This window comes from Opisthorchis viverrini (assembly GCF_000715545.1).
Source record: "Opisthorchis viverrini unplaced genomic scaffold opera_v5_1, whole genome shotgun sequence".
NCBI classification, from domain to species: Eukaryota; Metazoa; Platyhelminthes; class Trematoda; order Opisthorchiida; family Opisthorchiidae; genus Opisthorchis; species Opisthorchis viverrini.
In genome coordinates this window covers 551,029-573,188 of record NW_008751657.1, presented here as the reverse complement: position 1 = coordinate 573,188, position 22,160 = coordinate 551,029, and the positions used below count along the sequence as shown (strand labels likewise).

General features: G+C 44.9%; 1 protein-coding gene across 1 annotated transcript in view; it reads left to right on the top strand.

Annotated features, from left to right (window-relative positions):
- Positions 1 to 18,039, top strand: part of T265_00010 (hypothetical protein) — a gene marked incomplete at both ends in the record, with an annotated part of 40,409 nt that extends 22,370 nt beyond the window's left edge. The window contains 9 exons of the mRNA XM_009163667.1: positions 519 to 650; positions 2,386 to 2,463; positions 2,639 to 2,845; positions 3,820 to 3,957; positions 8,145 to 8,269; positions 10,379 to 10,561; positions 12,125 to 12,236; positions 13,486 to 13,581; positions 17,656 to 18,039. Of these exons, the coding sequence (XP_009161931.1) occupies positions 519 to 650; positions 2,386 to 2,463; positions 2,639 to 2,845; positions 3,820 to 3,957; positions 8,145 to 8,269; positions 10,379 to 10,561; positions 12,125 to 12,236; positions 13,486 to 13,581; positions 17,656 to 17,850 (1,266 nt within the window). The remainder of the gene's footprint in view (positions 1 to 518; positions 651 to 2,385; positions 2,464 to 2,638; positions 2,846 to 3,819; positions 3,958 to 8,144; positions 8,270 to 10,378; positions 10,562 to 12,124; positions 12,237 to 13,485; positions 13,582 to 17,655) is intronic.
- Between the last annotated feature and the right edge of the window lie 4,121 nt (positions 18,040 to 22,160).

The following is a 22,160-nucleotide window of genomic DNA, read 5'->3' as shown; positions in this document are numbered from 1 at the left end:
ATATATATATATATATATATATATATATATATATATACTGAGTAATCAGTTCCGCCTGGTACACACTGTACAGTTATTAATAGATTACAGGCCATCCCCCGACCATACCTCCACTTCAAACGTGCAGTAACTATTGGCTTGACGTGCCAGCCGGAATGAGGTAGGTTTCGGGCTGTGGTCACTGCCAAATTCAAATTTAAGTCATCTCCGAGGTATAGGAGGGACAACAATCCGGTCTTGAAAAAATGTCTGTGAAATCCCTAGTCCACAGTGAGCATTGATAATTAGTTGTGACCGTTCAGACACACCGTTCACAACCAACTTGGTCTTCTTAGTCTGATCGTGTTAATGGTGGTCTGCCATGAACTTGGCAACTACCCTCAGCCACCAAATTTCCACCGCTATAATTAGTCACTACAACGCCGGTCATTTGTGCCGTTTAGTGAACCTGCAAACTAACCAGTCCTCAATCAATGATTGACTGATACGTTGTCTCCCTCATCTTTTTTCCATTTTAGCGTGTATTGTTGTTCCGGGACCGTGTACGAGACGACAAAGCCTCGTTGGGTGTACAAACACGAATGAACTGGTTGACCGACGATGGACCAGTGGGTGCCGTGATTACCGTCCATCGAAACCGACTAGTCGAAGTCAGTCCAGTGTTTTCCTACCTGTTTCCCAGTTCCCGTCACACTTTTAATGACTCTGTTCAATTTGAGGGCGTGCTTTGATGGGAAAGTTGGTCTCTTCTGCGTATAGGCTGGTTTCTCTGGTTTGGCATGAAGCCCGTTTCGATGATTCTCTTTGGAATGAATGACCTCTCATAACCCCGTTTTCAGTACTGTTCACGCTTAGTGGGATCCTTTCTAAAATGGAATTACTCACCACAGCGAGGCATCCTTCAAAGCCTGTGACAATTGTGACTTTTCTTAGGACAGTTACTATGGTTCTTAAACGTTGTAGTTAGCCTAGTGTAGCACATATCCACTCTTTCAGACGGTTCAGGAGGCGGGTGACTGACAAATAAATTGAAAAAAAAACGGTTGCTAAACCGTGCAGTCACCCAGTCCGTCGTTCGGTCGCACCACGTTGCATAAGCCTGGTTGTCATGACCTCCGTTTTCGAGCCTCTCCCTTTTGAATGTCCAAGTGCTGCTTCATCGCACATCGTAATTAGACGTGTACCGATTTTCCAAATCAGTCTGATTCCTTATTTTGCCGGTTGCGCTGATCAGCTGGTTCTCATCGAGTCATTCGTGCCTGTCAGCATGTAGCCCGACTCTGACCGGTAAAATAACCTAAATGCAATAATTGTTCAACTGTTCAACTTTCGGTACCTAGCTACCATGCCACTCTAAGGAAGCGTGAGGGCTGAGATATCCTCAGGTCTCCCAAACCTAGACGGGAGCAATCTAGATGCCTGGATTGGGTTCGAACTATGAACCTTCCTGATCCTAGTCTCATGTCTTAAACACTGCTACCTCTAACCTTCATCGATAGGGCACACCGAAGATATCGATGCGCGAGGTACCGTTGCAGACCAGCTATTCAATACTTCTGGTGTGCAAAATCAATATTCCAGCTATTATTGGAACCTTTTAAGCAACCGGGAGCAATATGCCTGGATTGGGTTCGAACTATGAACCTTCCTGACCGTAGTCTCATGTCTTAAACACTGCTACCTCTAACCTTCATCGATAGGGCACACCGAAGATATCGATGCGCGAGGTACCGTTGCAGACCAGCTATTCAATACTTCTGGTGTGCAAAATCAATATTCCAGCTATTATTGGAACCTTTTAAGCAACTATGAGGAAATGTCCTTATTGTGTGCATTTTGTGCACAATCACGTCCCCCTTCCTTTCCAAAACACTTTGGTAAGTAATTCACTCATTAGGTATGGATATCCTAGTAGTTGTCCTTGTTTTTTTCTGTCACGAGTTAACTGCAGCAATTTTAGGCGGAATTCCATACGGATCCTATTTTACCGCTTGCAGTTAGGCGCCACTATGGCCGAGAAGCCTATCCCGCCTAAGATTGGCCAAAGTTTCGGGCCGCTTGCCTGTCCGGCATCAAGCCGAGCTCTGATTGTTTAAAAGTCTGGATCCAACAGCTAATCATGACCCAGTATTGCCCGAATGCCGTTTGCCAATGGCGCATCCAGAAGACGCCAGGATTTCCAGAAAGGTGTCACCGTTTACACGATATATCTGACGCGCTTTACTAGTATTATTGACTCTGTTTTTTTGGCTTTAATGTACCTTGTGCACCTTTGTTGGTTATTTTTAACGGAAACGTTTAGGAAAATGATGGTATTACAAGTAATGACAAACACTTACCTTGCGAGTGCGGATTTTCTTAATACATCCTTTCCGTATATTTCAGGATGGATATCAGCAACTGGCTAATTTAAACTCATCTCAGCTTCGCATGAAAATCCGCGTTCAGTTCGTTAATGAGATGGTAAGTTGTCCAGCTACTGAATATCCTAATTCCCTCCTATTTATCCACGTTTTACAGAGCTGTGCACAGGTAATAGATTTATCGAGATAGCGAATTACTGATCGTACTCTATGCTTTCGGCACATACCTTCGGCAAATTTACCTACCCATAACTCTTACTTCACTCTCACTTTAGGGCTTGGATGAGGTGGGTATCGATCTTGATGGGGTGTTCAAAGAGTTTCTCGAAGAAACTCTTCACCGAGTTTTCGACCCCAGTCTGAACCTTTTCCGTGTCACCAGCGATCAACGTCTCTACCCTTCGCCATCTTCCCATGTCCAGGACAATCATCTGATGTTGTTTGAGTTTTTGGGGAAAATGCTTGCCAAAGCAATTTACGAAGTACGTTGCGCTGGACAACAGTCGTTTGTATCTCACTTGTTCCACTTGTTTCCCATTTCTACACAACTCAGATCGATGTTTACAGATAATACGCCCGTTGTCGCTTTCAAAATTTGCGCTTTCCGAGACATGTTTGACTTTGATTGTTGTCCCAGAGATAATCCACACTTAACAATGCTGGTAATCAAAGTCATCCACTGAAATTCGGATCAAACTAGTTTCCCACAAGTCGCTTATCAGAACGGTGCTACTCTGCCGCCCCGTTACGTCTAGTTACGTTCACTGTATTTACTATGCTTTGAAAGCGCACCTCCAAGTGTCACCGCATGTGATTTCATTCATTCATGCTTTCTGTGTGAATAACGAGTGATCCAGAAGTTAAGGTGTTTCGGAGGTATGATTCCAAACAACTAGGCCTTTTTGTTTAAAAAATGAGAAAGTGCATTCGTAACGCGCGAATATGCGAACCAAAGCAAAGTTTACACGATGCAACGATTGTCAGTTATTCCGTTATCTATGTACATGGCCATTTACGTATCACCACTTTATGACAAAATTAAATATGGGTTATCGAGCAGTATGTCAAGCCGGTTAATTCGGAGCTCTTCTATGTTATTGTTGTTACTAATAGTACATTATTCTATGTAAAACGACCTGGCTAATTTGTCGCTAATTGTGGTTAGTGCTTCGTACATTTAACCTGGTTAAAAGTGTTAGTTTTGCGCTTTCTTTGTGGCCCAAGTTAGTTTAAGGGAATAATATGCTACCTCATCTGGTTTATATCGAGTCGAGCATTTTCCCGGAGTGTTGAAAATGCATTTTGAAGAGTCTGTTTCCTCGAATTACACTTCGGATGCAGACTTTCGAGTGAACGTAGGGTATCCAGTGGGCGCCACCCAGCTTTGGCATTTACCTGGATATCAGTCCGGGTCTCGCATTTTATCCCTCCTTTCGTTCTCTCAATTTCCACACAGGGTATCGTAGTTGACGTTCCGTTTGCCAACTTCTTTCTCACCCAACTATTGGGTCGCGAGAAGGCGGGTTGCTACAGTTTCTTGGACGAGTTAGCCACGCTGGACAAGGAACTATACAAAAGTCTCAGTTATATAAAGGTTAGTGGTTGCTATACAATCAGTTCTTTTGGTTATTCAACTGAAATCTCCCTGGTTCGTTTTCCATTGTTGGTGTTCACTTTGTTTGTACTGCGTGTTGGGTCCTAGCACTGAGGAGTCATCACATTTTGTCTGCTCGTCCACTGATTTGAACCAATGTCATTTGCTTATGAGGATGAACTTCCGGTTGTTGTTTCAATAGGCAGAAGGGTGATGAATTCCCTTCTTTTTGCATCAGTTGTGACCAGTGTCTTGATTCTGATGTACATATGATGGGGCCGTTGCTTAAGATCCGCGGACAAACCACTGCAAGTTTGTGCTGTTTCGAGTGCCTCAAGAACTCGGAATCTGTAACAACTGGTCGCCGCATGAGCAGCTCCGATTCGGACTTTTTTATGAGTTGACTGATACTAATGCTTGTGGAGATTCTCGCTGATTTCTGTTTCCACACTTATTCTTGCACAAAGTCGATTCTTTCTTGAACAGTCGCTCGATCCGTTCCATCAGGTGAATAGGAAAATATATGCACCTCATATGTGTGCGTGACCAGTGACAGCAACGAGATTGATTTGGGAAAAACCACATAATACAATATACCAAGCAAAGAGAAAATTGGTGCACCGAACACTTGGCTATGAACTATTCGATTGTTTGAATCGTCAGCTGATTACGAACATGATATACTCAGATGAGGGAACCACAACCACTCCTAAGTCTGTACAGCACACCTTCTTTATGCTGTCCGTTGTTGCAACGGCCCCCTCGCCTTTCGTAACCTTCTCGCTTGCACCAACGGGTTTTCTATTGAAGCCCTCTTTATATCACCAGTACTTGATTATCCGTCATCGCCACTGGTTCAATATGTCCCACAGACCAGATGGTTTCCTACGTTATCGCGACGGTCACTTTGTTACATGTACTAAGTGGTTGTTGTGTAGGGTTGGGTGTACCACATTCACGCCATCCCCTTTCGGTCAGCGAATGTAACCGCATATCGATTATGATCACTTAACCGGTCAATTACACAGTTGTTTTATTGTGAGCCTTGGAATATGTTGCTTAACCGTTAGGTGGTGTAGATGGGCGAGATAACAGTCCGATGTTGTCATTTGATATTGTTGGACAGAGGACATATGCAAATAGGCTGTGGTCACGATCACATTATCACTACTGTGGAATATAACTGGCCTGGGGTTGGTTTGCATCCCCCTCGTTTGACCATGCTTGTTGTACGCCCTAATATAAACTGCTGGCGGGGCTATGATAGACAATCTCCAACCAAAGATGACTCAATCTTCGGTAGCATTGAAAATCCATCATAGTGCCTCCGTAGATGAATGTTTCGCACAATTTGGTCGACGTAGTGGATTAAGAACCTGCGTGAGAGCGTGCTTAGACTAATGAGCCAAATCCCATCGCTACATGCAAGTCTACGCTGACTGAGAGTCTCAGAGCGTAACTAGCACACTTAGAGTGGATAGTGGACTCAGAACCTGCGTGACAGCATGCTTAGACTAATGGGCCAAATCCCATCGCTGCATGCAAGTCTACGCTGACTGAGAGGCTCAGAGCGTAACTAGCACACTTAGAGTGGTGTTCATACAAATGACTTCATACCGTTATTCCGAAAACACTGACATAGGAGGAGTTCACTCGATGATTTTGTCATATCACAAACCAAGCAAACATCCTTTGAATAACCGATCAATAAGGTGTTCATGTCAAAAATAACCTTTTAGATGAAATGGAGTCTTTGTTTTCTGTTTCAGATACGTAGCATTCATCGGTAGTTTCGATTTTAGGATAGGTTGGCGTTTCGGTTCTTTTGGGGTAATGGAGGAAGTGACAAGTTGTAGTCTGTTTGCCCGCTTATCTTCAAAAGATTACGCTGAACTTTTTTTTACCAGACTGACCATAGCCAAGCCAAACGTTTCAATAGATTCAGTCAAACGCGCAGGTGTGAATCGGCTGTATTATGTGAGAGTAATCAGTCCATTTCCTTTACCGGTGAAACTAGTGCGCACTACGTCAAGCGAGCACGTATCGTTCCCCTAGTCAGTGAACTGGCCGCTTAATCATAAATGAGTTGGTCAATCCGCTTACTCGGTGAGACATGAAAGTCGGAAACCCAATCCTTGACATATGCTATCATTTGCAAACGAGTTTAATTTCGACAAGATATTCACTTGAATCCAGTTGAATCTCCTGTTTATGCTGATCCGCTTCAAAACGAAATTCGAACATGTTTGTCGAAATCTTTTCGATTTAGGTTCAAGTCGAGCATCAGGTTGTGGGAAACTCGGAGACCACACCTACCCGACAAGCCCCAAGAAGAGCGAAACCTGTCACGGGCTGTCGAAGAGTTTCCAGCATGAGTAGTGTGTTACGCCTAGAGGACACAATCCTCTTTACGTTCGTACTAATCCAGCAATTATATTGGATTGTTTGTTCAGTCATTCATTAACGAATTTTTATCGCGCCCAAATCTGATCTTTACTCCGTGCACCACCAGCGCGCCATAGTGGATTACCCAGTATGAAAGTACATGCTCCAACAGATTACGGCCGAACAACTAAGTGATAATAGGTTGATCCAAATGATCGGTGAAGCAGGGTAACCGGTCGAGGCATCGATTGTTCTAAAAACAAACTGGTGCTTTTCTAGTCGTGAGTTGATTTTGAACTCACCTACTTTGTAGAGGTCCCATAACTGGGTCCTTCGTAGGTGACTTTTTATCGACGTTTTGATGTGAGCGGTATGTGACGATTATTGGCTGTCGATTTGAAGCATACTCCTCAAATCCTCTTCGTCTGCTTTAAACACTAGGGCTATGGTACGTTCCGGTGGCATAATCAACTCGTCCAAGCACATGATTGTGGTGTAGGGGAGCCACATCAGTGCACATGGTTGAGATTTAGGCTGTGCGGACGGATGATACAAGGCTTCTTCAGATTTTTTACCACCGATGCATCAGAAGTGTTGCTGGTGTCGAATGGCGTGAACGAATTTTAGCGAGGTTATTAGGAAACGAGTATTTGGTTGTACAGTAGGCTTTTCAACCCCGGAAAACATCCAGCGGTGGTGCTGGTGTCAAATGGCGTGAACGAATTCGTAGCGAGGTTATTAGGAAACGAGTGTTTGGTTGTACAGGAGGGTTTTCAACCCCGGAAAACATCCAGCGGTGGCTCGGCCGTGTGCTACACATACCGAAACACCGTCTACTGAGACGAGTGTTGTTCTCTGTACCTCCCTCAGAATGGTGCAAACCGCGTGGCGGACAACTTACGACTTGGGAGACCGGTGTGGAAGAGATTACGAATAGTTTGGGTGTTGTTGGTGTTGTACGCCTTTCTGGCTGGGGTCCTCAGGACCCCTCCTACGTTTGTTTGGAGGCATTTGGAGAAATGGCGGCTGATCAATATCAATGGCGTTCGTATTCTCACTGAGTTTACCAGATAATAAAAACGCCTTTCTTTCTTCGGCAAATACACTCATTTACAAATTAATTTTGTTTTCACGAGAGATTCAACTGAATCTCGTTTATGATATTCTACAACTGAATGTGCTGCACACAGGCCGCCTCATGTTTCAGTTGGAACGAAATTCGCGATATAGCAGTATATTTTCACAAGGGAAACTACTCACAAGTTTGCCTTTCCTTCTTATTTCTACTTTGAGGATGTATTTCCACGGCTGTTGAGTGGATTCCAGCTCGAGACAGCTCAGCAGTTAAGGCCCGTGGTTCGAATCTATCCGTGCCACCTCGACTGCTCCCGTCTAGGCTTGGTCAACCTAGCAGTATCTTCTTTCGAGTTGTGTGTGCACCGAATTGGTGTTACAGCTGATTTTTTTATTTCACGATTTCAAATGGATCCGTTTGTGTCTTTAGCAAACTGTGTTGACACCCGGTAAGATGCTCTTGTAGCCTACTCAGCAATCTGGTTACAGTGTGATGTACAGAGGTCTCCTCTTCTGCAACCTAATTGTTGTCGGTACCTTAAAGGTTCAGTCTGTGTTTCACTTTTAGCCGCTTAATGGACTGGCCTTTCCTCCTAATCGGAGTGTTGTGATTTCGGTCCGTATTTTTGTCTCAAATATGTGTAATGATGGAGGAAACTCCAGTTAATTGGGGTTATACTCCACTGGTGCTTCACATAAACTCCGGCTTTTGTTTGTTTCTTGAACAGCACTACGATGGTGATGTAGCCGACTTGGAATTCACCTATTCTTATGCAGAGGATTCTCTCGGACAAATGGTTGTGCATGATCTCTGTCCCGGTGGCCGCTACATCACCGTCACGAACGACCTAAAGTAAGTCTTTAGACGGACTATCGTATCTCCGTGTCATTCCATATCACTAATAGTCTATGTTAGGGGACCATGGTTTCCGCGTTAGAGATACCCATCGCTAACCATGGCCACACAGTTGAGGGGTTCCTTGCCTTCCGAACATCAGTTGACACTTTCTTAGTTTCATTTATGACAGTGACCGAGTGTCTGTAACGTATAAGTGTCGAATACTCAGCTACTTCCCACACACTAGTGAGACCGCTGCAGTATGAAATCAAAGCTCATGGGCTGTTAGCAACGGGAATCTGAAAGTCAGAAGTCCGTGTGAAACGTTTGTAGTTACCGAGTTGTCCTTTTAATGATTTCGGGACAGCCCTCAGCGCTGGTTACCTACATTCCCCATGGTGGATTGCTATTTTGAATCCTGACTTGTCCGGATACGCTACGATTGCGAAGCACCGGTCACGAAAATTGCTTCCCAGCCCTCCGATATAGCATCAGTTCTGCTAAAAGCCGTTATCTATAAGTGTCATTAAAGTCTCTTTCGGCTGCTTCACCAGCTCGGTCAGCTGTGTGATATAGCATATGCCGGTAAACGCGGTAGCGAATCAGGAACTTCCACACCTGAACTTGTGTTCTTCAAAGCTTTTCTCTTACCCAACAACGTTTTAGTTGCCTGCGCGTTAAAGTCAGTGCCCTACTCTAAATAGGTGTCAGCACTTTAGGGTGCTCTTTCTCTGAAACTGCTCTGAAGTGATGGTCCTGTGTATGACCACTCCCCATACGTTACATCTCCTTTCGCCGTTAGTTCAATCAAGCCGCCTTAACTATGTTGCTGTGAATGCTCAAGTGATGAACGGTAGTTTGAAGGAGCAAACAGGAACTAACCTTTGTAATGCTCATCTGGGGAAGATCTTCCGCAAGCCTAAAGAGTATCCTTTCTACATATATTTTCACAAGTCCGTGAGTAGCATTTGTGATCGATTCTACTCTTCAGTAATGTGAACTCAGTTAACTCTTCGCTTACGGCAACAGGACCCTGTCATTTGCATTGCAGAACTGAGCTGTCTGCGATCTAACTGGTGCTTGAGTGATTGAACCAGTAGCACGAATTTCTTTGTGGTCTGTAACAGTGTAAACTGACCTCCCGTCCCAAACGGCTTGTTCGATTTTAGCGCATGTTGAAACACTGTGGAAGCAAGCGATACGACAGAAAGTAGAATAGAAACAACAGAAATGTATAGAATGAGTCATGACATATTAGGATAAAGCAATATCATAGTTATCCATTATGCCTCTCTTGAGCACAGTGAGTAATGCAAACCCTCATGATACCAGTGTAACGGTGGATACTACTGATGAGGCATGCGAGTAGTACGTTCTCATAAATCCGCTTCGCGTCTGTTGAAAAGTGAGATTTGTTACGGAATTTGTGGAGTCGCTTTGTAGCATTTGCTTGCATTTGAATAACAGTCAATGAATATCCATAAAATTCCAAGAAGACGCGTTCAAGGAGAAGATGGATGTTCAGCTTTGTAAACAAGATGCATATGAGAGTTTCGCTCCCTTGTCCAATAGTCTGTAACTGTTCAGTTGGCATTTTCCAATAAGTGACACCGCAGCGAAGGCCTTCTTTCTTTCACCAGTAGCTGGCGATTCTTGTTTAACCACTCTTGTCCTTCACCAGTTCACGGAATATTACAGCATAATTGAGTTGGTCGCTTTGCGTAGACCTTGTCGATTGATTTCGATAGGAAGACTTCTCTCGTCTTGGTGTTGGACTAGGTTTGTTACGCCACATTAATTGTGGTTCTGTAGGAGAAGTAGTCTACGATACCAGTAGACATTGTATTTGATACCTCGCGATACGCAGCATCGATTTAGGTTACCAATCCAAACGGTCTTTGGTGTTGAAATGGAACTACTATCATGATACATCTCATGTGTCTAGTGTTGAGTTAGATAGAATATAGTAGTGAGGGACCGAGAATCCTGCAGGGTGTTTCCACGCGAGACGGCAGGCTACCAAGTTATGTGGTGGCATTACACTGCGTGCCGCTTAAATGAGGATCAGGTTCCTATCGTTTTTCTCCACACTTTTTACCCTATTTCTTCTATTTTCAATTGCAGGATAAGTTATGTCCATCGCGTTGCCCACTTTCGTATGTATAAGCAAATTCGTGCTCAGACTGCCTCGTTCATTCGTGGGTTTTACTCTATTCTCAATCCCGATTGGTTGGCCATGTTTTCTCCCCCCGAGCTGCAAAAACTAATCTCTGGAGATAGTATATCGGTGAACATTGAGGACCTCAAGTATGTCAGACCCTAAATTCCGTGTGTTCTTTTACCAATCAGTGTGCCGTCTTCTCTTCGTGCAATGTTTGTATTGTGTGCTGTGATAATTTCGCTTGACGTTCCTACTCTTCATAAATAGAGGTTGAAATAGCGGAACTAATGTCATCCCCTCTTCCAACATTGCACAGCCAGTGAAGAATCGACTAACTGTGCTCAGAAGCCAAGTGAATGCAGTTCGATACTATATTTCTAAATCCATGTGAGACCAGATTCCGTTGCTTCATCCACACAAATGCACCCACTAGGGCAACCTTTGAACTAATTACTATTATTATTTTCATAAAGGGAACTGCTCACAAGGTTGCTGAAAACTCTTCGGCAGTCCACGACCGGCGCCTGTGTGCAGCACATTCAGTTGTAGAATATCATAAACGAGAGATTCAGTTGGGTCTCTCGTGAAAACCAAATTGATTTAATATTACTGTTGTTGTTCAGCTGTAACGAAATTTCGGTATCTAGCTGCTACTCCGTCCAAGGAAAGTACGTGGGCTGGGATACCGCCAGGTTACCCAAGGCTACACAAGAGCAGTCGAGTTGCGGTGTTTGCGTCCAAATCACAGAAGTTCCGGTAGTAATTTCGCCCCTTAACTACTGAGCTATCTCCAGCTAACAAAACTCACGATTAGTTTATAGGAGTTCTTAGCGTTGTTCGTTATCCCCATTACAATTCAGATGTTTTTTGTCAAAATGACCACACCAGGGCCCGCACACCAAATCATTCTCTATGTGTGATATAATGTAACTCGCTTGGTAGCAACAGCGAACCCAAATTTTCCTCTTTCTTATTGTGTTGCTTGTAAGCAGGACTGATCCTGGCAACAAACAGCTGCAGACCGATTCTACCCAGACCCTTGACAGTGACCTCCGATGCCCGCTGCATCACCTATGAATTGAGCTTTGGGATCTTCAAAACACGTAACAAACCCGTAACGAAGACATCGGTATTTCGGTAAATAGTGATATTTACAGTGTGGCGATGCGTCTTGTGCCACTTTCTGATTGCGAAACTTGATCGTTTTACATTACATAAGCCCCGTATCGCCTTCGGTAGTGAGATAATTGCTTACCCCTTTAGAAATTTGATTGGTCCCTACCAAATACACTGGACAAATCCTCTTGTTCGGATGTCAGACAACTACTTACTTTAGTGTGACATACTGTGAATGCAAGATGATGGCATTTGGTAAATTCCCATCCACTCTTACGGGATCTACACATTTCCGGCAACCGGTAGCAGAAACTTGTGATCGTCAGTATGTGCGCTTTTCTCGGCTTCATTCGGAGAAGATGCAATCCCCTTATCATGGTTGTTTATTATTCCTTCTGTTCCACTGATAACAGATAAGTCTGGGGTAAATTTTTCCCCACCCGATATCATCCGAACACACTGCACGATTTATGTCGAATGAGATTGTGTACTCTGTTTGGGACGTATAAATCCTTTTCCGCTTTAGAGGAAAATCTTGTAGCTATTTTTTGGATCCATTCTCTAGATCGTTTGATGATTTTTTTTGCCTACAGACAGAATACACGTTATTCCGGTGGATTTCATAGCAATCACCGTGTGATCAAATGGTTATGGGACATTCTTCGACGTGACTTCTCTGATGCCGAACGTGGCCTGTTTCTAAAAGTGAGACATCTTTGCGTTTTGCCATTTTATGAAACAGTTACATTCTTGCTTTGTAAGTGATAGTATAATCGTCTTTGTAAGTAGATGTAAGAGAATTAAGAAGTTGCCAATCGGTTAGCCAGTCAACTCCAGGTCACATGACCTAAACCGCCCGATTGGAGACCAATGACGCCACACCTACGTACAAAATAACCGTACTACTGATGTAACGGTGGATACTACTGATAACGGATACTATTGGTGTTTTTCAATAAGTAACTTCGCAGAGAAGGCCTTCTTCCTTTCTTGATAGTCCACTGCTAGTCAAACAGTGCAGTGTTCAACCATCAACCCAACGGTCAAGGATTTGAACCTCTAATGCTTCACGTGTTACGCACTATGGATGATTCTCAACATGGATTAGACGGTTTTACAGTTCCTTTCGGTGTTTCAGCACGTATTGACTTTACTTGCGGGACGAAATACTGTTTCAAACCTTCAAATACCTCTCACTCTCTACAACTATTTGACTACGGTGGTCTGACTTTGTTACTTTGAAGGCATGAAAGCAGTTCCGAATAATACCTGTTGTGTGGAATTTCCTGTGAGACCTTCAGAAATATATTTTTTTCAAATTGTCTTCCCCTGGTTATTCGCGTGTTCCCACAATTTTTGGTGATCTGTTCCATTCGTATTAGTTCATTTAACGAGCTTTCGATTGATCTGGCTGTTTTCTCCTGTAGGAAAAGCAACCAATCAGATTGTTTGTCCGTATGTTGGTATGATGTTAAAAAATCGCATTAAGGTGAGCGACAAACCTGAGGGATTCGCCTCCTGAAGCGCTGTTTTTGGTTCATGGAAGCCCGATGTCAAACACAGGAGTCAGTGTAATAGACATTGGGGCTCGTAAAGCTTATCTCAATTGTCCATTTTGGATGTATTCTTGTCTGGTGGTGTTTTTCAGCTGCTAAACTTGGCTTTGAGTACACTGTGTGCGCTAATCTGGCGCGTTTATGCAGAGTTGTCTGTGTGTGCTATCAGTGCTTGTGTTTGTTACAAGGACGGATCTTGATTGGTTTACTACAGTCTGTATTGATGACCTACTCTTCCTCACGGCTTCATGACAGTGCTGGGTGTACGTCTGCCTCGTTTTTTCGTTCATGTGTGCTTGGGTTTTGACACAAGTATACTACCGTTGCAATCAGCAAGTGGTTGGAGTTTGCCACATTCGTATTCCACATTTTCTTCCCTTCTCTCTCCTGCTACTAAGTTTGTCACCAGTTGCTCGCGGCCGCCTCTGTTGGGCTTCGCCAACCTGGAACCCCCGTTTTGTATCCGCTGCGTCCAATACACAAACGAAGATCAGGTGAGTGCTAGTTCTGAGCTACTCGGCAATAGGATCGGATTGTGAAACATACAAATTTCTATTTAGTGTGGACAGTCCAGGCTCCATTATCTGCTTGTGTTGGTTGGCCGATCTAGGAGTACAAAAGAGATAATGAAAAGTCGGTTGCTGTCGGTGCGACTCGCCTTCCAGGATGGAGACCTCATGATCCCCACTGTGCCGAGCTAGAAACGCCACAAAATCGATATCACTTGCGTTCTTGTCATCAGTTTCTATCCAGATTGCCTGAATGAGTGTCTGGAGATATATGCACCTCGGACTGACTGTGTTAGGCTAGCAGTGCCTCTTCTTCCTCCAGTATTATTCTTCACAGTAAGAATTTCGACTAAATCATGATCGTACGGTAGCTCAGTGGTTAAGGCGCCAGCTCACGGACCAGAAGCTTCGTGGTTACAAACTAACCTCAGCATATAGACTGCTCCTGCTGTCAGTATCCCAGCCCTCGTGCCTCCTTCTGTTGGCATGGTAGCTAGGCACCGAAAGGGCGCCACAGCTGAACAATTTATTTTGTATTCGTGGTTGTATGGTAACGAGGCATTATTATCGATGTTGATGACCGACCTTCATTACGCCGGCAGCGGACGTCACATCAACGGTAAGGAATCCAGTAGCGTGGCAGATTAGGGAGGGGCAGTATCTTGGGGATAGTTTTTTGCACTAAAGTAGTTCAAAGATTGGGGGTCGATATAGGCGGGTGTTCGAGAGGAGATTCCTGTAACTCAATGTTCACTTTCTTATTCGGTGCTATGCCTTGTAGGTCGATTCCTTCAGACAACTAAGCTTATATAAATTTCCCATTTGGTTTTTTAGCAAAACTTGTAAAGACTTTAGAAAATGAACGTTCCTGTCGATGAATACAGTGAAAAACATGGCCATTTGTGGGCCTCGAACACAGCGGAACCCATATCAGGACAAGTACTGTCGTGTTCATCTAAATACTCCTTGTTGGTTGGAAACGGGACGACAGTGCAGGGATGGAATATAATAACGCATTTCTTAGACCTTCCAGGAGGTTTCTAGAACTCACTTGTTGGCTAAGGCAGCATATCCGGTATTAATGGGCTTAGCTTGTGTTTCGGTTCAGGCGTACTTCCGCTGGGCGGGACGTGGTTTGCGTAAACTCAGCGTCAGATTTTCATACCTCTTGTGTGTAGTTCAGGTGCACATCATCAGCCAACTGTTTTATCCGGTATTATGGGCTTAGCTTGTGTTTCGGTTCAGGCGTACTTCCGCTGGGCGGGACGTGGTTTGCGTAAACTCAGCGTCAGATTTTCCTTCCTCTTGTGTGTAGTTCAGGTGCACATCATCAGCCAACTGTTTTGTTACGGTTCGGTCACGCAGCGAGCAAACAATATGATAATGCGGATTGTGGCAATACTCTATCCCCAGCTATGTTGCTTGATACAGACTCCTAGCACGGCGAATAGTAAGAAGACGAGAACCTCGGACACAAACTTTAATAATCCAACAACACACGATCAACAGGCGATGCCCGGAGCTTCCGAACCCAAGTCAGTGGAAAGAAATGGTATCCTGTACGTGGTCGGATTTAAATTTCCTTGGAGTATCAATAGGCCATTGATTTTTCATAGTTTGACCTTGAAGATGCCAGGAGTTCGCTAGCACACATAAAAACAGCGTTTTCTGGGGGATATTGATATCCCCAACAAATGCTGACGGGAAGCGAATTGGTAACCGGGTACGCACGGTAGCATAATCAGAGTCAAGTTGCGTACCCAGGTAACTGATACCCACATGGTCCAATTGTGCCCTTAACCGTCTTGCGGTTGAGGCCCTCAAGCAACTCGATCTGAGTGTTTGCTCTGGAAGTTCGTACTGGCTGGGAACAGACAATGATGTGCACACAACTAAACCACTCGCTCAACGCTATCCATGCGCTGAGCATTGACTTCAAATATACCCCTTAGTTGTGCTTCTCTCGGGCTTAGTCGTCCACATTGGGCATTCATATCATGCACCCATGTCAACGGAAGAAGGCATGAGATCTGGGATACTGCCAGGTTGCTCAAACCAAGATAGCCAGAGTTCGGATTCGGACCTCGGACCTTCCGGTCAGTAAGTTCGCGCTCTAACCGCTGAGCTATCTCGTCCATCTATAATATGCAGACGACATGCTTCTAGTCTTCGAAGAGCAGAAGGCGCAGACGCCTTTGGATAAACTAATCAAAGTCCTCCGCCCCTTAAATATGCACTTTGCATGTGTGTAAGGTCATGCTACTGGACGTGCAATCAGTAAACACACCACTTACAATCCAGGTACAGGCACTAGGGATTATGGAAACAGGAGCAGTTAAGATACTGATGTTGGATTCGAACCACGGACCTTCCGGTCCGTAAGCTGGCGCCTTTACCACTGAGCTATCTCGAGCCCATCATCATCATCATTATCAAAAACAGCAATATCAATGTTGACGCTGCTGCTTCACTGCCGTACGACCACAAGGTTCGTCTAATTATATTTAAAACCCTAGATTCAAAAGAAGAGAAAAAGAGTTGATGAGGGAGGGGACCTAGTGCTGGCCTATGTCACGCATTCTGAGGTGCGTGCACCTCCGAACGCTCAATCAGACAATCTAAAGAATCTGACAACACAAAGGCCACTGACATCGATTAACCACCATTCCTTGCAGCGTCTCCAGACAAACACAAATGGGGTCACGGGGACCCCATCATTGAAGGAGTACAACACCCAAACTCTTCGTGCTCTCTTTCACGTCTTTCTGACAAGTCCTGCGCTGTCCACCTCGTGGTCTGCTTCATTTTGAAGGAGACACGATGAACAACACTCGTCTCGGTAAACGGTTTTTCGGCATGCGTGCCACATGACCGAGCCGTCGTAGTTGGTAGTGCTTTATGTTTACCCCGCACAACCTAATACCCGTTTTGTAATCACCTCGTTACTAACGCGCTAACGCCATTCAAAACCATTCATGCTTCTGAGACATCGGGGGGGGGGCGAGATGGACAGTGGTTAGAGTGCGAATTTACTGACGGAAAGTCCGTGGTTCGAACCCGACCTCTGCCTCTCGGCTTTCCCTGTCTAGGCTTGGGCAGTATCCCAGCCCTCGCGCTTCCATCGTGTGGTATGGCAGCTAGGCACCGAAAGGGCGCTACGGCTAAACGATTCCGATTTTCTCCTGAGGCATCGCTGGTCAAAAACCTGAAAACACCTCACCACCAGTCCACAGGAGCTACGTCTCGCACCCTTAAAACAACACAGCCCTTACACGCGACCCTTAAGATCTAGTGATATGTCTGTTTGACGCCAAAGTGACGCAAATTATGAAACGTGATTCGATCCTTTGAGATTCTGGCACTGACTCCATCAGACACATTTCCGTTAGAGCTAATACAACTACCGAGGTATGTAAAATTTTCCACAATCTCCAATGGTTCTCCTTGAATTGTATGGGATATGTTGGCAAACTGCACGCTCTGAAGCATGACTTTGCACTTTGAAGGTACAAAGCACATGCCAAAAGATGGCATGATGGTGGTTACTGTGTTCAACAGGGTTTGTGCTTCTTGAAGGTCTTCGAAGAAGAGGCTGGGGGATATTGATATCCCCAACATGTTTCGCCTATTGTCCACACACTCTGGAATGCACATGGAGATAGATTACACATTTGTGCCTCCGTTGTCGCCATCTGAAGCTAGCCCACCACTTCAACCGTTTAGGTTGAACTTCTCGCTCCCACTATGCTAACCTTCAAGTACCCTTCCTTTCTTCATTTTGGCTCCCCCACTTGCCGTCTCAGAAAAAGGCTGTACTCGTTTGGAATACCTACTCTATCGCAAAATCTACTGACTAGTATCATGAATACTTCTCTTTTCCGCTTTCTTGTAAATTACTGTGTACGTGTTGCAGGATTTTCTTCAACTACGTGCTCCTGTAGCCACCGTTTGTCGCTGAATCTCTTCCCTATGCAACGACGTGCTCTATTATGACACGTTCCTTGGGGTGGCTGTCCTACCCAGTGAAATATTTCATTCCTCCGCTTTGCTTTTTTATAGGACGTTGGTGACACACTCGGATCTGTTCTAAAGGGCTTTTTCGGAGTTGGTGGGCGGCGTGAAGAGATATCCAGATTGCCCACGACGTCCACTTGTTTCAATCTGTTAAAGCTGCCAAACTATTCCTCCAGGAGCGTGCTGCGCGACAAACTTCGATACGCAATCCACAGTCATGCAGGTTTCGAGCTTTCATAACCGTGATTTCAGTGCAATAGGCTCCTGTTACTTTCCTTTCATCTGTATATACATCAGTTCTTCATCCCAGTGTAATTTGAAATATAATTTACCTTGCCTTTCCTGGATCTCATTACCCTTTCAAGTGTTCAGATTCCTTAGCTTCCAGTGGCATTTCACAACAGCACTGACCAGCGACCTTCACAAATGTTAATATGACCGTGCGGTTGGAGAAAACAGACTTCTGTTACTTCTCAGAGCTTAAAATGGTGGTTTCCCCAAATGGCAACCATTCTATTGTTCTGACGGCTGAATACTCTGTTTAGCTCTACAGTTGAACCTTATGAACAACCATAACGTTGGAGCGTAGTGAGCTTATGCTTGATTCACGCCTACCGAACGGACCGTAGACAGTGGGCCCAAACCAAACGCTAATATGCGGTACCAGAGAGTTCTGGATAGACAAAGGCCCGTGTGTACAGGCGTGGACGCGTCCCCAGACGCGGTAAATCTGGAAAAGTTTCTCTTATTCTTCATGCTGACTGTATGTCGCCGCTGCCATTAGGTGGCCTGTTCTTCCATCGCAACCGAAACGGTTAGTCAAAAGCACCCCCCCCCCCCCCCCCCCCCCCCCCCCCCCCCCCCCCCCCCCCCCCCCCCCCCCCCCCCCCCCCCCCCCCCACCCAAACCGTTGGTAAAACGCCCCCCCCCCCCCGACCTGCTTCCTTGTGACATGTGAAGGAAGTTCGGCATTCTAACTAAACGTAAAGGAATTGACAGATTACGCCACTACCTCTTTCTTGCATAGGATATATAGCCTGGTGAGTTGTTCTCAACAGATATCTGTGTCGGGCAAACCTTTTGTATGAGCGAGATGGCCCAAGTGGTTAGAGCGCGAATTTACTGACCGGAAGGTCCGTGGTTCGAATCCGACCTCGCCACTCGACTCCTGTCTAGGCTTGGGCAACCTGGCATTATCCCAGCCCTCGTGCCTCTTTCGGGTGGTATGGCAGCTAGGCACTGAAAGGGTGCTACAGCTGAACGATTTTTTGTACGATTACAGATAGTAGCACACACCAAGGTATGACAGGCAACTTAATACTGGGTGGCAACCAAATGTACTACCAGCATGATGTCATACCAACTTAGTTGAGAGTTGTCATCCAAAGATATGGTCGTGAGTCCCAGTCTGAGTGTTTGCTTCAGAGCCCACCGACTGCGTCACCGATTTCAGGAACAACTTATCCTGTCTAATTCTATACTATGGACCATTTATTTTCTAAAGAGGTCGCTGGTGGTAGTCAGTCGGGATAATTACTCTTACTCATTTGTCCGGCGAAGCATTCACTACGCGAGATTCAGTGAAAGCCCCATACATGCTCCCCTGTATTACAGCTTAGCCATTAATCCAATATTGGATAGCTTCAAGAGCAGTTAACGTACTTTTCAGGCATGGAAACAGCTGAAAACCTCTTTTCTATAATTTCTGAAGCATACTTATACGGTTGAATCGTTACCCTGTCGTTGACCTTTAAATTCACCCAATTGGACATGTCAAGATTGTTTTATCATGGAAAGATTCTAACCTTCACAGAACCTTCAACTGCAAGTGGTATTCCTAGGAGAGCGCCCGAAGAGAACTCTTTCAGGAAGGGAAAGGAACTTTCCAATTCCCAAATATTTTGGCATGAAAGTGCTGCTCCGGATAAGGCGTATCCTCGAAACTAGTACAGACAGACGCAGGTCAGGTCTACACGGTTGCTTTATTTTTAGGGTTAACGTTCACTTCATTCTCTTTTGGACAGTCTCGTCGGGTTAACCAATCACATTGCTCAAGTGTGAACACCTTCGCCTGTTCAGACGTAATAATTTAGGTGCATTCAGCCTGTACTGGTCGAATGGTGTTGACGCTCGTGTCGCATATCAGATGTCCCTGGCAAGTCCAACGATATGTACTGGTATGTTCCTATATGAACAAAACTCGAGTTCAATGCCAATGCTGTGAACTCACCGGAATGATTACACCAGGACAGGAAAAAAGGCCGTTCAGTCGAGAGTAATGTGAGTGTGAAAAAGTAGATAAGACGGTAAAAGGATGTTACGAAACTCATGTGAGTAGTCTTCCACTTTGATGTCGTTTTTTATATAGGGTCATTCGAACCTGCATTTCACAGTTCACCCTGCGTGTAAACTCATCAAGCTGGCATTCTTTTGGATCGATGGTCACCAATACCCGTGCCACATCCGTCGACGGTCAATTGGGCGCCCGTCTTTTTCGTACCGTTTGCTTTACATGTTCGTTTATCCTAAGAAGCTGCGACACCAAACGAGCACTCGAGCGAGCATATATGGAGAGCCGTTATTCGTGCAAAGTGCATACTGCCAGCTGCACACGAACCTGTAGCTGGTTGGTAGCAAACTGTAGCAAAAACAAGGGACGAACAGCTAATACAGGTTTCGATTCGCGCTCCAGGTATGCGCAACTTAAGGACATCAGCCTAGTCGCACGTAAACATAGTAGACCGTTCGCAACCTTTTTTGCATTACAAAGTCACTGAGACTGTTGAAGACCTAAGCACTGACCTCAAAGTCAGGGATAGGGTCATCTTCAACGTCCTTAGGCTCACGTAGTTTCGGTGATGGTGTTGTAGGTCAAGTGAGAGAAGAATAAAGTAAACGAATTTCCGAGCTACCCGAAGGCTACGAGTAAGCACATATTTTTCTCAAAGAACGCCAGCAGCCTTGTTCTCAAGTGAGCTTCCAGTTGGGTCAAAAGAATTGAGCTGATAATTTGGGTTTTCGTTTATTTCAGAAGCTTCTCATCCAGTGTTTTGGAAACAACTGACGATAAAGGCTCTTTCTGAGGTGAGTGATGAACCTTCCAACTTCATGTTTGTTTTCTGATTAAGGCTGATATCAAAGAAGTGTCAGAGAGCATAGCCCATTGGTCACCGCAGCCGTGGTACACTCCTCAAAGTGAAAGAGTCCTGTGCTCGTTTTGGGTGGGGGGGACGCACATATCCTCGTAGGAGGTGTTTCTAGGATGGTATAGGAAGTTGTATCCAGATGGCAAGCAGTAGATTCTCTGTGTTTTACCGGATGTTCTTCCTCTTACTTTCGCACACGAGTATTCATTCCATGAGAACCTGTTTATGCTTCACAGCTAAGAGAGATCACCTAGGAGCATTACACTTCTTTCTACCATTCGCATCTATTCCTACCCTACTTTCCTTTTTTCATCTATGGTACGCAGTTTTTGCTAATTCACGGTGCATTCTTATACACACTCAAGCACTAGCATGCCCCTCTCCACCTGTGTATTGATTTTGCCCACCGTAGCATACTTGTCTTACAAATGACATTCAGTAGGGGATAATATAGACAGTAAATTCGATTGAAAATCGATGTGAATGGCTTGTAGCACTGACCGCGTGGACACTTGAAGCGAATGCTGGGAATCCCTTATTGTTAGTACCATGTTCATTGTTATTGATCCCAAAGTTATTACCTGGGAGTTTCCAGTGGTCAGATTGGGCTCAAAACACGGTAAATAACGAGATAAATGAGACTCAATGATAAGCGCGAATCCTACGGATGTGTTATTATAAGACGGACATGTTCACTAGGACGCATATTAGGAGTGTTTATCATCGTATTTAGAAGCTGTCTGATTTCTTCATCGTGGCCCATTTTGCCAATATACATGATGCTGAAACCCTCGAGGCGAGAACAATGAGTGCTTCCATGCATTCGTGGTAGACAGAGGCATTACGAACCAATGGAGTCCTATGCATTAAGTCTTTATTATGACTGTGTTCGGGTGGGTCCGAAGTCAGGAGAATACGTGTTTTGACGTAAACTTGGAGCAAAAACATGAAAAAACGGTTATCTGGGACTACGTTACGAAAACATGAAAGCTTAAATAGTTATTGTGTCTGTTGCTGGGCTACTTTTTGCTTTTGACATAAACCCTCCATCGGACCAGGAAGATGGATACAAATCAAATTTTGCTACAAGACGGGCGGAGAACTATTCAGCAACGGTTCTTACTAACCCCCGATTAGACCATTTGTTGATTCCGCCTGCGAATCGAATCAGACCAGCGGTAACTTTCCTTGTTTTTTGACTACTCATGAGTAACGTGACCCGCATCTGTTTATTATGACGCCGTTTCGTTTCTTTGCTCGTTTTCTCCCTGTTTCGTCCCGGCTTAGGGTCTGTTTATGCCTCAGTAACTGATGTCAATACTTAATTTACCCGTCCGTCATTGCTTGCAAGTTCGTCTGGATTGCACCTATTCACGAGCGTCCACTCCGACCGAAAAGCGCGCC